The sequence below is a fragment of the Rhinopithecus bieti genome, unplaced genomic scaffold (assembly GCF_001698545.2).
Source record: "Rhinopithecus bieti isolate Rb0 unplaced genomic scaffold, ASM169854v2 scaffold_4475, whole genome shotgun sequence".
Classification (NCBI taxonomy): domain Eukaryota; kingdom Metazoa; phylum Chordata; class Mammalia; order Primates; family Cercopithecidae; genus Rhinopithecus; species Rhinopithecus bieti.
The window spans coordinates 264764-279185 of record NW_016804399.1 but is presented as its reverse complement, the minus strand read 5'-3'; the positions used below and the strand labels follow the sequence as shown (position 1 = coordinate 279185).

Sequence of the window (14422 nt, the reverse complement as noted above, 5' to 3'; positions counted from 1 at the left end):
GAGCAAGTGACTTGCTGATGACCATAGGGCTGGCTAGGGAACGATATCGGTTTCCCCAAATCCATTCAGAGCCCTTTCCACCCTTGATGCACAGGCAAGGCTTGACATCTGAAGGAACCCAAGGTTCCTTTCTTCCCCTGTTCCTCCATGAAAAGACACAGGGAGTTTGGAAGAGATTCTGAGTCCCTGGTCTCTGGAAGGTACAAGCTTCTTGGCAACTCATTAACCTTCCAGAGAACAAGAAATTAAGAAAAGAACATCTGAGGGCCCAGAGATGTTCAAAAAAATATTTACAAGATTGTACAAATAGTAAGTGGTAGAGATGGGATCTGAGTTTAGGTATCCTATACTTGAAGCTCGCAACATATACCCTCCAGCAATATAGTTCACGCATGCACATACATATACGTATTTCTCAACCTAAGGTCACATGCTCAAGAACAGAGTTGCTAGATCTTAACATTTCATCCCCTAAACCTTTTTCCCTCCATTCATACCAGATCTTAACTACTTAACCCTCAATAGATTGCCCCATCCCCACGCTATCAAGTCCCAATCCCAAGAATTCCCAGTTCTTATTCCCAAATAAGGCCAGAGGATCCCCTCTCCTCGCCTGTGAAACACAGACCACACTAAGGTATATTCCCACTATCTTGTTCAAGTCTAATACCATACTTTTCACCCTATCCAGACCCAACCAAAATCACACACACACACACACACACACACACAAATTTTCCAGGCAGACTCAGCCACAAGATGTATTCTGTTGAAAGGCATTTCACAGTAAATGCCCTACTCTAAGCATAAAATGGTTGATTTCACCAAGAGCAAAAACTGGCCCCAGATTCTACTAAAAACCGTAATAATGTTAATTTATATGTGCCCCTCCCACCAGACCTGCCCCTCAAGCTGCTAACCAAAGGAACCTTCATCTGTATCCCACTGTCCAGGGTTCCAGCAACATTCAAGTTGAGCAGCCATATTTAAGATTCAAATGGGTCAACAATCGTAGATATAGTGAGAAAGTATGGGCCAGGCAGAATCTTTGCTCTTTGCTGTAGAAATATACAGAAATGATCATCTAAGCCATTTTCTAAATAAGCTGCAGCACAATCAGAACACATAAATCTAGTCAACTTTGTCAAAGCATCACATACCTGGCTCAATACTTTAATTAATTTCCACACTGACCTGCTACTAGTAAACTTGCTTATATGAACCACTACTGGTGCCATGATGAACCCACTGCAGTGGATGATTCCTTCAACAGTCCACAGAAAGGGTGTCCAAATTGGTTCCGACTTACCTCACACTCACAGATACCCACTGACCCCATTCAGGAAGACATACATGTGAGACAGTCAAGCTTCATGGCCATAAGGATAGACATAGTTGGCCCTTCTTTCCTGGGCTTTCAGCTTCTCTTTTCCCTTGACTTAGACTGTTACAGTGGCCTCCCACCTGCTGTTCCCCACTCCAGATACTCTCCCTCCAAGTACTTCCTGCACACCATTGCCAAACTCATCCTTCTAAAATGTCATCTGACCATGACTTTCAGATCCTTACTGCACACAGATCTCTTCAGGGGCTATGAGGTTTATGAGCTGAAGCTTCAGTCACAGCCCTCTGCCTCCATTTGTTCTATATGTTCAGTGTCCAAATAAAATTTCCTTTCAAAGGACTCTATAGCTAAAAAGCTGAAAAATCATCAGTCTACAGGATAAAGTCATGATTCTTGCCTAGTGTTCAAGGACTTCCTTGACCTGGACTGAACCTAAATGCCAGCCTTAACTCTCTCGCTTACTCAAATATTTACTAAGTACCTATTATGTGCCAAGCAGATGAACTATTCACTGCAGACACCTAGATTTCCCTTCTCTTTCCCTGTATCATAATCTAAATACCTGTTATTTGAGGACCAATTAAGCTTTGCTTCCTCCATGAAGCCCTTGGGATACATCAGTTCTAAGTGAGCTCTTCCTTCTCTGAATTCCTGTAGTATTTCTGGCCTGTAACTCAGCTGGCACATAGAATTCTGCCTTATGCCTGATTACTTCATGGTACAAATCCAACCACCTACCTGCCTCACACTAGATTCAACATACCTGGAAGGCAAGGAACATGTGTCTGAGGACTCTGTATAGCTTAGCCTGCCCAGCATGAGGCCAAGCCCACAGGAGGTCCTCATTACATATTTGTCATCTGAACTCTACCTGAAAACCCTTCACTTGTCTTTACAAGAATTAGATGATAGAGCAGAAGGGGATAGTCTGACCAATACTTTTATTTTTTAATGAAAGTAGAGTTGGCCTTCAGAGTTAAACTATAAATAAATAGACATAAAATAGTAATTATAAAAGTTATAGATAAAATATATAAGCTCTAAAAATTAGGCCCTCTTTCAGCACCACACCTTCCAAAGCCTTCTTTCCTGCCCTCCTCTATCCTCTAAATTCCAGATCCATATATCCAATGTCTTATTTGAGTCCCCTAGATTTTATACAGGTAACTCATACTTAGTCAAAATTTAAGTTCCCTACCCTCCCTTAAACCTGCTACTCTTTCTGTATTCTCTATCTCAGAGGCATAACCAACCACCCAATCACCTATCCAAGTCAAAAACTGGGGTGTTATCCTTGATATCTTCCTTCCTTTCTCTCTCTCACTCCTCACATACAGCCATAAATCATATCAATCCTATGTCCATTAATATCCCTGCACCCCATTTCCTTCTCACTTTCACTACCACCACAACCCCATTCCAGGCCATCATTGTTTCTTGCCAGGATTATTCTAATAACCTCCTCCCAGACTCCAGAGGGACCTTTCCAAAGTGTCAATGTGTTCAAGGCATGTTCTACATGAAGCCTCACTGATGCCTCACTGCATTCAGAATAAATCTCAGGGACCTAGCCTGGCCCTTAATCCCATCGTTGCCCTGAAGACTTCTCATTACTGTAATACTAAAATACTTGCAATAGCCAAAATACACTAGGCTGTCTGCCTTGTGAAGTTTTGTCTGACTAGAAAACTGTTCTATCCTACTCCCCACTCACTCTCCCCTGTGTCTAGCTAGTTCCTACCAGCCTTCAAGCCTCTTCCCTGAAGCCTTCCCTCTCTAACTCCACTACTCACTAGATTAGTTAAAATCTAGTGGGAAACTAGGTTAGTTTCCCCTCTTCTGCATTCCCACAGTACTCTGTGCTTCCTTCGGTATTGTATTCTAATTGCCTCTTACTTATTTGTCTGCCCCACACAGTTCGTGCTGGTAAATGTTTAACAGTTCGTTGGGAGGAAAGGAGCCCTGATTTGCAACATTTGCCAATTTCCAGAGTGTAAATACTCCCACCATGGCAGATTTTAAGCTACCAACATGATGCCACCGAACATTAGATTTGGGAAGATATGTGCAACAGCACACCATTATATCACTGTATAGTATTTCTACAGCAAGACGCAATAGACACAACCTCAAAGCCCTAGAAGATTATAGTAAAAATAATTAGAAAGTGATGAGTTTGGGGTACTTTATTACAATTTTAATATTATTTATGTTACATAATTTAATTGTTAAAAATGGCAACATTTAATAATTGGCTCACAAAATTCCTGAAAATTTAACAAACAGCTTTTGCAAGTGGGTGAGTGCTGACTCCAGCACACTGCTGCCCCCTCTAGATTGTGAGCTCCATGAGAACCAAGGCAGTGTCTTAGTTGCCTCTGAATTCTTAGCTTCTGTCACATGATAGGTGCTCAATAAATAATCATTGAGTAAATTAATTGATAGATAAGTAAATTAGGTTTAACTACTGACCACTGTAGCTTTCCTTACTCCCCTTCATTAAAATACTGATGGCTTTGTCCTCCTCAACCTCCTCTCCGTAACCCCTCCATCCTGCATTCAGAGAGGAGTACTTTCTTAGGCAGCCCAGTCCCCTGCATTGACGACACAGAATCAGGAGGATGGGGGTGAGAGAAAGCCAGCAACAACTGGAGAAGAGGGAAGAAAGGCAGATGGCTTGCTTCTTACTGTGTCAGTTCTTAGAGTCTTTTTATTGCTGAGGAAAATGGAGCAGTGAATGGAAAGCAAAGGATACTAAAAAACATGCTAGAAAGGCAGGAGATAGAAGAGTCTCCAAGCAGGCTGATTGTGCAGTAATGTTTGGGGGAATCTAACAAATGAGGAGCTCCAAATGATGAGAACTCATGGACACAAAGAAGGGAACAACAGACACTAGGGCCTACTTGAGGATAGAGGGTGGGTGGAGGAAGAGGAGCAGAAAAAAATAACTACTGGCTACCTGGGTGATGACAGGTACTAATCTGTACAACAAACCTCTGTGACATAAGTTTACCTATATAACAAACCTGCATGTGGACCCCTGAACCTAAAATAAAAGTTAAAAAAAAAAAAAAGAAAGAAAAATCAAATGAGGAGCTCCAGAACATCCTGGGTATGCAAGAATATAGAGGGAAGGAAAGGGGAGTCTGAGAAATGCTGTTAAAGGTTATGATCTGTTTCACCTCTAAAGGTCTCCAAGAGATGCAAATAAAATTCAGAAGTCGTGAGCTGGTACTAGCCACATACAAGAGGCAGAAGCACATTATGTTCAAGCTAGAGATGAGATGGAATAAAGAGGCAAAACCACTCAATGAAGGCAAAACAACTCTGAGCCAGGGCAAAGCTGTACTGAATGCATTAAAAACTGTCAACAAAGAAAGTGTAATTTAGAAAGGAATAACCAAAAACTAAGAATCAGACAGAGAAGAAAGCCCTCAGTCCAACCCATCTCACTCTGTCTAGGAAAGTGATTTAATCACTAGATGTCGTCAGCTGGTTCAGCCTCAGGTCAGATCCCCATGGTGGAGCTTGAAGCCTATAAATACTCCAATGCCATAACTCAGCCCCTAGTTTACTCTGCAGCGTTTTGACCAGTTTGGCCTCCCCCGTGGTTGTCCTTCAGAGAGCCAGAATGTGGTTGCAGGCCCTCAGGAATATCTTGCCAGTAATATTTTACTGTAAATCAATAAACTGATGACATGTTGACTATTGTACTTTAGGTTCTCATGAGGTCATCGGCATGACTCTGCTTCTCCAACTCTAGGCAGCAATGGGACCCTATCCAGATAGGATTTCTGAGCCCCTGGCACTCTGGTCAAACTGCAGATCTAGTAAGTATCCCAATCCTAAAGTTCAAGACCAAAATGACCAAACTTAGATTGCTACTTCTGGATTAATGAAGAACCTGACTCGTGAAGATGTCCAGCCAGCAGGATTCAGGACTTGGTGGTGCAGTCCTGCCACCACAAAGTACCATTTACACACAGGTTACCAGAGAGCCCAATACACTTCATCCTCTTTCAGCAGGGCCACCTCAGTTCATAGCATTAGGTTGAACCCCTGTAATAGCCCACATGGACATGCAGAACATATGCATTAGTAAGGTACAGATTGAGTTAACATTTCCTGAAAGTTGAGGGTATGTTAAAGCACCTTACCTCCATTATCTCATTTTATCTTCAGAACAACCCTAGGAAGTAGGCAGTATTATCTCTTAAGGCACAGAGATAAAATTTGTCCAAAAGTCCCACATAACTAGTAAGTGCAGAACTGGCACTGAAACCCAGGTCTATCTGACTCCAAGGCCTGGGCTCTTAATAACAATGTCCACTGACTCGGGATAATGTCCATAGCCCATCAGGCCAAGGGAGGAACAACCCCTCATGTCCCACTCTCTGACGTTCTTCCTTGTGCGACCAAACCAGGCCAAATGAAAAAAGACTAAATCTCCTAGGACCTGTGATATAGTACTACTTCACTTCTGATTACGGGAAATTGCATTGTGTACTGGAGTCAGTGTTATTAATTGTACTGAACTTGGAGTTTCCGCACTGGGGCCTTCACACAAGCCAATCATGATTCACCAAAGATGACCAGCAGCTGCTGTCATTCCTGTAATGTGCTCCTTCATAAATAAGCTCAAGAACAGGTATGTTACTAATCACATTCCTAAAACCCCAAGTCACAGACCACTTTCTGCAAAACTCAAGGGGAAAACTCTTAAATGGGCTATGTAAAAATGTAAAACATTTTACACAGACAGATAAAATTAGACAAGAAGAGAGAAAGACTAAAAGAAAACATGCTACTCATTATGTGACATTTTGGAAGCCAAGTTTATGTTTAGTTTGAATAGGAGAGCTAAGCCCTTGCATGTGTGTGGTTTTGATAGTGGCTACGATATACTTTCATAAGTGAAAATGAAAAGTCCAGGAAAGTTGTGCTAAGACTCTGAAAATCCTCATAAATGATAAAAAGTTAGATCTCTGACCTGAGAGGCATTGAACTTATTTAACAGAAAAAAAAAAAAATCTGGATTGGGCGCAGTGACTCATGCCTGTAATCCCAGCACTTTGGGAGGCCAAGACGGGTAGATCACAAGGTCAGGAGATAAAGACCATCCTGGCTAACACGGTGAAACCCCGTCTCTACTAAAAATACAAAAAATTAGTTGGGCGTGGTGGCGGTCGCCTGTAGCCCCAGCTACTCTGGAGGCTGAGGCAGGAGAATGGCATGAACCTGGGAGGCGGAGCTTGCAGTGAGCCGAGATGGTGCCACTGCACTCCAGTCTGGGCGACAGAGCAAGACTCTGTCTCAGAAAAAAACAAAAAACAAAAAACCTACCAGCACATGTTCAATCTATTTTTCACATAGTTGATTAGTGCTCTATTCCGTTTAACCTAGTTTGAACATTCATCCAGAAATTGAAAAAAAAAAAAAAAAAAAAAAAGGTCAGTTTGATGATGGCAAATTTCATCAAATAAAGCACTTGCTTTAGGAAAACTCACACAAAAATTATCTTGTCCAGATCTGTCTTAACAATTCAAAACTTAGCAAGCAAAAGTCAAAAATCCAAATCTGGGTGGCAGGGAACAAGAGGTATTCTTCCCTAGACTACTGTTTTTGCAGTTGAAAACCTTACTTTGCCAAAAGTATTTCCAAAATGGAAAATTTGGTTTCAATTATCATGGTTGAAATGCATGCACATCTGCTTCAGGCAGCAGTGATGCCCAAAACTTTTTACAGAATTTTCTATCCCTGACTTCTAAGGTTCGGGGAGGACTAAGTGACTTGCCACTGGGAACAGAAAAAAGGCGAGGTTGCTCAACACTTGCTCTTCCCTGGGTCTTGCCAGCATTTAACCTGACATTAGAAAACTCAACATTTAAAGTGTACTGGCTTTCAAAGTCTTGTCTCCTCAGAAAACATTCTCAATCTGTTGTTTCTGGATCAAGGGTAAATAGATGAGCTCCTTTGGCTCAGAAGTTCCCTGAGGTGCAGGAACAGGCTCTCCTTCATAAAAACCAGCCAGTAAGAATCATCCTCTAAGGACACCTCACACAAAATCACGGCACAGTGCCCGGTACATGGTGCCCATCTCAAGCAGGGGCATCTCTGTGCTTCTGATGAAGAAAATAATCACGATTTTAAGAAAAATAGACAATTAACTTCCCCTTTTTATGATGCTTCTTCCAAAGTTGTGCTGCTCTGTAACTCTTGCAGATCTGCCACAGTCTGGGCCTGAATGTTTTTTTATTGTGGTAAAATAGATGTAATATAAAATTTATAATTTTAACCATTTTTAAGTACAGTCATACTGTTGTACAACCATCACCACCATCCATCTCCAGAATTCTTTCATCTTCCCAAACTGAAACTCTCTATCCATTAAACAATAACTTCCCCATTCCTCCCTCCCTCCAGCCCCTGGCAACCATTTTACTTTCTGTCTCTATGAATCTGACTAACCATTTATTTTGAAATTTTACTTTAAGCTATCCACAAGGCTGATTTCCAGAACTGAAATAAAATCCCAATTGCAAGGACAACTGCCATTTGTGATATCTATCTTCTCTACATACCCACTCACATGGACACAATTTATCACTGTAATAGCTAACAGCCAGAGACCCTTTCCCTTTGCAAAACGGAAGACAAAATCACCTTCGTCTGACTGGTCAAGCCACAGTGACTCTCCCACAGAGGGAACTGGGGAAGACTTAGTATCATAAGTTCCAGGAGAGACCTGGAAATCTAGAAAGATACAGCAAAGGTTAGTGCAAATTCACAAGTTCTTCTTGAGATTTTGGCCTGAACAAACATGTATCCACCCCATGGTTCCAAATCACTGAGGCAACTAGATGCCACAGGTTGTCTATAAAAAGAAGGATTAAGGTAGATCTTGGTGAAACCTAAAAGAAGAAATGCCAAGCCCTATGGGGTAACTTACTATACGGAGATAGTTTTAGGTAAGAAGCAAGATGATAAGCTCCCTCATTTCCTCATGGAAATGGTTCTATATAATCTGCTTTGGATGATAAACAGAGAGAGGTCCTAAAATATGCCTTGGTTAGTAACCCAGCAGCGAGGTATAGGCTACAACATAGCAATAGGTGGATACCAATGATAATAGCAACTACCATCTACTGAGTACTCACTCTGTGCCTAAAAAACTTTACTAGGTACCTTACACATATTGTATCATTTAATCTTCACAACAGCTCTATGAAGTATAAGTACTGTTATTATTCCCTTTACACAGAAGAGAAAAATTAGTTCTGAAAACAGTGTGACACACTCAAGGTCACACTGTAAAGTAGATTCACCACTAGGTCTAAGTTACTCCAAAGCCCATGCTTTTAATTAATAGCCTTTCAAGGTACAAAGTATTTTCATACCCTCATGGCAAAGAAAAAAAATTGTTCATTAGCATTCTCTTGGTTGAAATTTTGTAATGCTTAAAAACAGCCCCGATTAAGACTCAGCAGGTTAAGTGTGGAACAAGCACCAGATTCAGGATCCCTCCAGTCTCTGGAGGTTGGACATGTGATCCTAGGCAAGTCACTCAGCTTCTCCGGACCTCAATTTCCCAGGGAACTTGCAAAACAAGGCTACTTCCCTCTGTTCTCCCCCCTACCTCAAAGCATTCCATGGAGTCAGTTACCCGTGCTAAGATAATAAGGCTGATATCCAAAGATGAACCTATTGGCCAAAGGCTTCGGTCTCTTCTCTCACCAACTTTCTTTTTAGTTATCAGAGCTTCACACAAAGGTTATTAGTTAATCAGCTAATAACTATTCAGGACCTGCTATTTGTGTACACACACAGTAGTCAATGGGCATATGTAGAAGTACAAGGTACTAGCCTTGCCCTTGAGGACCTGTCTCCAAGTTTGGGGACTGCTAAGATAGATGAAATAAAAGCACTAAAAGATCTGGTGGGCCTATCATTCAGTGTCCAACTATGAGATACAAACTAGAGGGATTAGAATTCAGAAGAACATCAGCCAGGACTAGAAAAGCTGAGTTTCCAAGATAAAGTAAAATTTTAGAATAACCTTGATAGATAACTTTTGCAAAATTAGAAGGGAAAGACATCCAGCAAAAGAAACTCTGGGAGCTAAGGATATGAGGCTAGATGAAGTAATGTATAGGATGGGTGATCATGAACGAGATCAATAGAATTGTTAGTAGGTTTATGAGTGAGCAGTGGGAATGGGAACAGGAGTTGGAGTTCAGAAGACTTGAATGCCTGGCATAGTAAGCCGGGCTTGAGGCAGGAACAAAAGGTATGATCTGGGTGACCTGGTGAACATTGGAAGCTGCTCGGTTTGGATTTCTTGTCTACCATCTGCCTTCAGCAGAGGAAAAGTACAAGAACATGTGCAACCTGGTGTTCTAAAGCCATAGACATCAGCCATCCCAGCGGAGAGGCCCCAGGACAGGGGCAGGGACTCATTACATTTCTGAACACAGAACTGGGAACACAGTGCCCAAAACCATTTGATCCGCTGCTAGTAGTCTCACACTGATCTCTCAACCCCAGTTACACCACAGATCAAGCAAATAGGCATGGCCCAGAATCTCTAAACCTTCATCACATCAGCCCCATTCTCTGCCACCTACCAGATCAATGGAACACTGTTTTGGGGACCAAAGACACTGCTCACCTCTGCCCCACACTTAGGAAACAGGCCTTCATATGTTCTGCTACCCAGCAGGCCACATGCAGTTCAACACTAAACTCCTGTTGCAAAGAGCACCCAGAAAGATGATGCACCAGCAGCACAGTGAGTCCCAGGCTCTTCCTGTGGGAGTCATCAAGAAACACAATTCCCAGGGCCTCTACAGACAAAAGAATGAGATGACACTCAACCATCATGCCAGTTCTAATAGGGTCTAGAGATGTTCAATGGCATCACTGAGCCCTGTGAGATGCAGAAGTCACAACAACTCATGAAAAGGAAAGTGTTCACTGAGATATTCTCTAGTGTTGACTTAGTTGAGCCTATTATTGTTAACCAGATAGTTAATGTCTGCATCAAACTGACAACCTGGAGCAGCAGCCTTCCCCTCAGTGGTGCACTGCCATGGCCGGACCCCTCCCTGCAGTGTTCTCTCCTCGGATAAAATGGCAAGCCCTGTACTCTACCAACTGCAGACCAAAGAATGAAGAGGTTGGCACTCAAGAGATATTTTACTTCATAGACAGAGGAATGTCACCTCTGCACTGCACTGAGCACCTTCACAATGAAAGATTCAGATCTTCAGATAACAATTTAAAAATTTAGATATGTGTGCCTGCGAGGATCTAACTGCCTCGCTAGTTAGATCCAGCTCAACAAAAGTACTTGAAATCTTTTCTGCTGGTTCGTATTTCAAAAGAAACCCCTGATGGAGGAAGCACAGACCTTCCAGTATAACTCATAAACTTTTCAATACAAATATGAAACTCAGTTCAGAGCAAGTGTCATCTGACTGGATTTCTCTCCTTCATCCCTGAATGTGTGTGTATATAGGCATACACGGCGTGCCTGCGCGCACACACACACACACAGCCATCAGCATGGCATGCTTGCTGAAGATTCGAGCACTCCTGCGTGAAAATGCAAGTACACTATGTCAGGCCAGCCCCACTATGACATCAAAAACCCCCCACCAAAGAAAAAACACCCCGGGAAAGTAGCCAGGAAAGGGAAACGCCTCCTTGAAACAGCCTGAGAAAGGCAATCTAATTCAGCCTGTGCTGAAACTATTCCCGAACACCAGCCAGGAAGTCCCTTCTTTCAGGGTGCTCCGCTGCCTAGCAAACCCAGACCTGCCTTTGCGGAAGCCAGATCTCTGGAGATTCAAGCCCTGGAATGGGTGGTTTGGAAAGCGGCTTTCCTGCTCTTGCTCTGCCGCCCTTTGAGATCCATCAGTGGCCAGGTCTTCCAACCCTGCCTAGCCAATGCAAACACAAAAGCTGGTGGCTGTACCGCAAGCACACATTTACCATATACACACACAACACAGCACACACTTATACATACATACCTTTCACCCTCCATTGTGTGAGGCCCAGTCAGGGTGGTAGCCGCTGAACTGTGTGCATGCACCCGGGGATCCTAGTTCTGTTCTTGATTCTCCCAGCAGACCAGTGGGAGATCTGATCAGCAACAGTGATTCAGCATGGCTGCAAGTGAAACCTCCTCCCTTCTCAATCCTCCTTCCTCTGACTTACTCGCAGCAGCTTCTACCGCAAAAGCAGCAGCAGCAGAAAATGTCTTACCCAGAGCTCCCTGCAGCCCTTTCAGCTGCTAAAAGCAGCAACCCACTTGCTCCCCCCCTCCCCCGCAGGCTTGCTGCTCCTTGGTCTCCTAGGAACGGCAGCTCCAGCGACCCAGGTGCACTGCCACCTTTCCAGCTGCCTCTGCATCTGCCCAGGCATCCCCAGCCCAGGCGATTAGCCCGCCCCTGGGGCTCCTGCCTCCTCTGTCTAGGCTGCAAAGAATCAGGCAGTTCGTCACTAGCCCGAGAAATACTGGCCCCTACACCCTCCCCTGCCCCCATAGGCTATGAGTCTGTCAGCCTGGCCAGATTGCTGGAATGAGGAGGCCCCTCTGTGGCCTGCAGTGGAGTTTATCATCCACCTGGGGAAATTCACTTGTAGGTCACAGTTTATGTTCCAAATCCTCCTCCCAAATTCTATAATAGCTCTGAGTGTCTGATAGATGGGGAGAAGTTAAGGAAAAAGCACCTGACAGAAGTGAGATGAACACAGAGAGAAATTAAAAGAATACAGAGAGAAATTGGAAAATTAGTCGAAAAAGAGAGGTAGTACAAATAGGTGAAACTAAAACAAACCCTATTTTACTCCAAGAGGCCAAAGACTACTGCAGTAAAGCTACCACAATGAATACTAAAATATCTTAGTACAATCCTAAAATATCTTCCTAAAATCTGTCATATTGGAATTTAACTTAAGCTGTGGCTCCAACTAGTAAGTCTCCCACTGAACCCCCATATCCAGCCAAAGATCTTTCACATCCTGTAATCTCCAGCTGCTAAGCTTCGATTTAGACTAATTTAACTCTCCCTGCCTGGAAAGGCTTCTCCAATCCCAGTCCTTGAGTCTTTCTGGGAGGCTATTCAAAATCCCATGTCTTCATAAAACCTTCCCTAATCATACCAATGACAGCCAATCACCACCAAAATAGCTACAAACTATACTGTCCTGTATTGTCATCTCACACCTAATATACTGTCTTGGCTAATTCATTATTTATAAATCTTCTTTCCCAAACTAAAACATAATATTGTGGAAGGCAGGAGGCCAGTCTGTATATCCTAGCCACAGAGGCTTAGAGGTAACTGGGGCAATCAGCCGCAAAAAGTGGTGCAGAAGCTACCCTAATGCCTCAGAAAAATCAGCTATGAGCATCTCTCTTCTGGGACCCCTCAAGACACCCCTGGGCTTTTCCAAATCTGTACCAGCTCTCACTGGGTGAGTGACTTTCCTGAGTAGTGTTCTCCACACTCTGGACCTCATGCTCAGCTACTCATTCACAATATAGGGTCAGACCAGACAGTCTTTAGAGTCCCTTTCAGCTCCAAAATCACAGGATTCTAAAAATGTTTTAAATGGTCTGTTTCTCTTCTCAGAGTAATCTGTGTGATTGTTTAAGAAGAAATACTAGGCTCTAATGTTTTGTAGGGGGCTTCAAGGAGGATAACATGATGTAGGTGAAAGTATGAAGAGACGTTCAGTAAATCTATCATTCTTATCATTTTAACCTGTTAAATGTCTTCACTACTACAAAGCTCTGAAACCACAGAAGGAAGAGAGAAACACTGGGGTGACAGAAAGTAAAAGTAACTAAGACTTTATATAGCCTCCTGAACTCAAACTGGCTACAGGGTTATTCTCAAAGATTACCTCCCCTGGCACCTCAGCGTTCTCTTAGACGAGGCCATTACTCACACTCACTCTTTCTCAAGTGAGAAGAGGCCTGGATAATTTCATTTACACCCTACAGGGCTGTATCTTCACTTCTTCCTTTCACAACAATACCCCTCATATCTTGTTCCCTCTATGTCCCTTCCTCCTCTAATCAGCCTTGTGGCCCTGCTCCAGATATTTCCTCTTGAGGTCAATCACAGGGACCACAAAAAAACTGAACATCACAAATAAGGAAACTGAATCTCGGAATCCGTGCCAGAGTTCAGACATCCACCAGGAAGACAACCGGGTGATTCATAAAAGGGACATAAGAAAGAGATAACTCCTTTGCACATACCCACGTTTACATATTCGCCTTACAGGAGGGTGAGGAAATGCCACATCTAATACACCAGACAGAAAGAAAAAAGATCCGAAAAGGAAATATGTAAGAGTTGTGGGTATTCAAGTTTCAGAATACAACTATTAAGAGCCAATATAAAAACCCTGCAAAATTTCCCTGCAACCCACTTTTGCCATGCTAACCAATATCATTATAATGTATGTGTCAAAACCATACTACTACACCTTCATACTTTATTCACCACTCACGATTCACGGGAAGTAGACAGAATAGAGAACACTCAGAAGAGGCCATTTAGAAAAGAAAGCTCATCTTAAGCAAAAAGAACAAAGCTGGAGGCACCACATTAACTGACTTCAAACTATACTACAAGGCTATAGTAACCAAATCAGTATGGTATTGGTATAAAAACAGACACATAGACCAATGGAACAGAAAAGAGAACCCAGAAATAAAGCTGTTCACCTACAACCAACTGATTTTCAACAAAGTCAACAAAAATAAGCAATAGGGAAAGGACTTCCTATTCAATAAATGATACTGGGATAACTGGCTATCCACATGCAGAAGAATGAAACTGGACCCTATCACCATATATAAAAATTAACTCAGCCAGGTGCAGTGGCTCATGCCTGTAATCCCGACACTTTGGGAGGAGGCCAAGGCAGGCAGATCACCTGAGGTCAAGAGTTTGAGACCAGCCTGGCCAACCTGGCAAAACCCCATCTTAACTAAAAATACTAAAATTAGTCAGGTGTGGTGGCATGTGCCTGTAGTCTCAGCTACTTGGGAGC

The 14422-nt window shown here is 42.9% G+C and overlaps 1 protein-coding gene across 5 annotated transcripts in view; it reads right to left on the bottom strand.

Moving 5' to 3' along the window:
• Positions 1 to 14422, bottom strand: part of KLHL3 (kelch like family member 3) — a 295050-nt gene that overhangs the window by 109711 nt on the left and 170917 nt on the right. The window contains exon 1 of one of the 5 annotated variants that reach the window (XR_001884624.1): positions 11380 to 11798. The exons of 3 other annotated variants lie outside the window; for them this stretch is intronic. Coding sequence is in view for 1 of the 2 variants with exons in the window: in XM_017867837.1 (XP_017723326.1) it covers positions 11380 to 11393 (14 nt within the window). In the remaining variant the exon portion in view is untranslated. Of the gene's footprint in view, positions 1 to 11379; positions 11839 to 14422 lie in introns of those variants that run through there. One more of the 5 variants, XM_017867837.1, reaches the window with a different exon arrangement.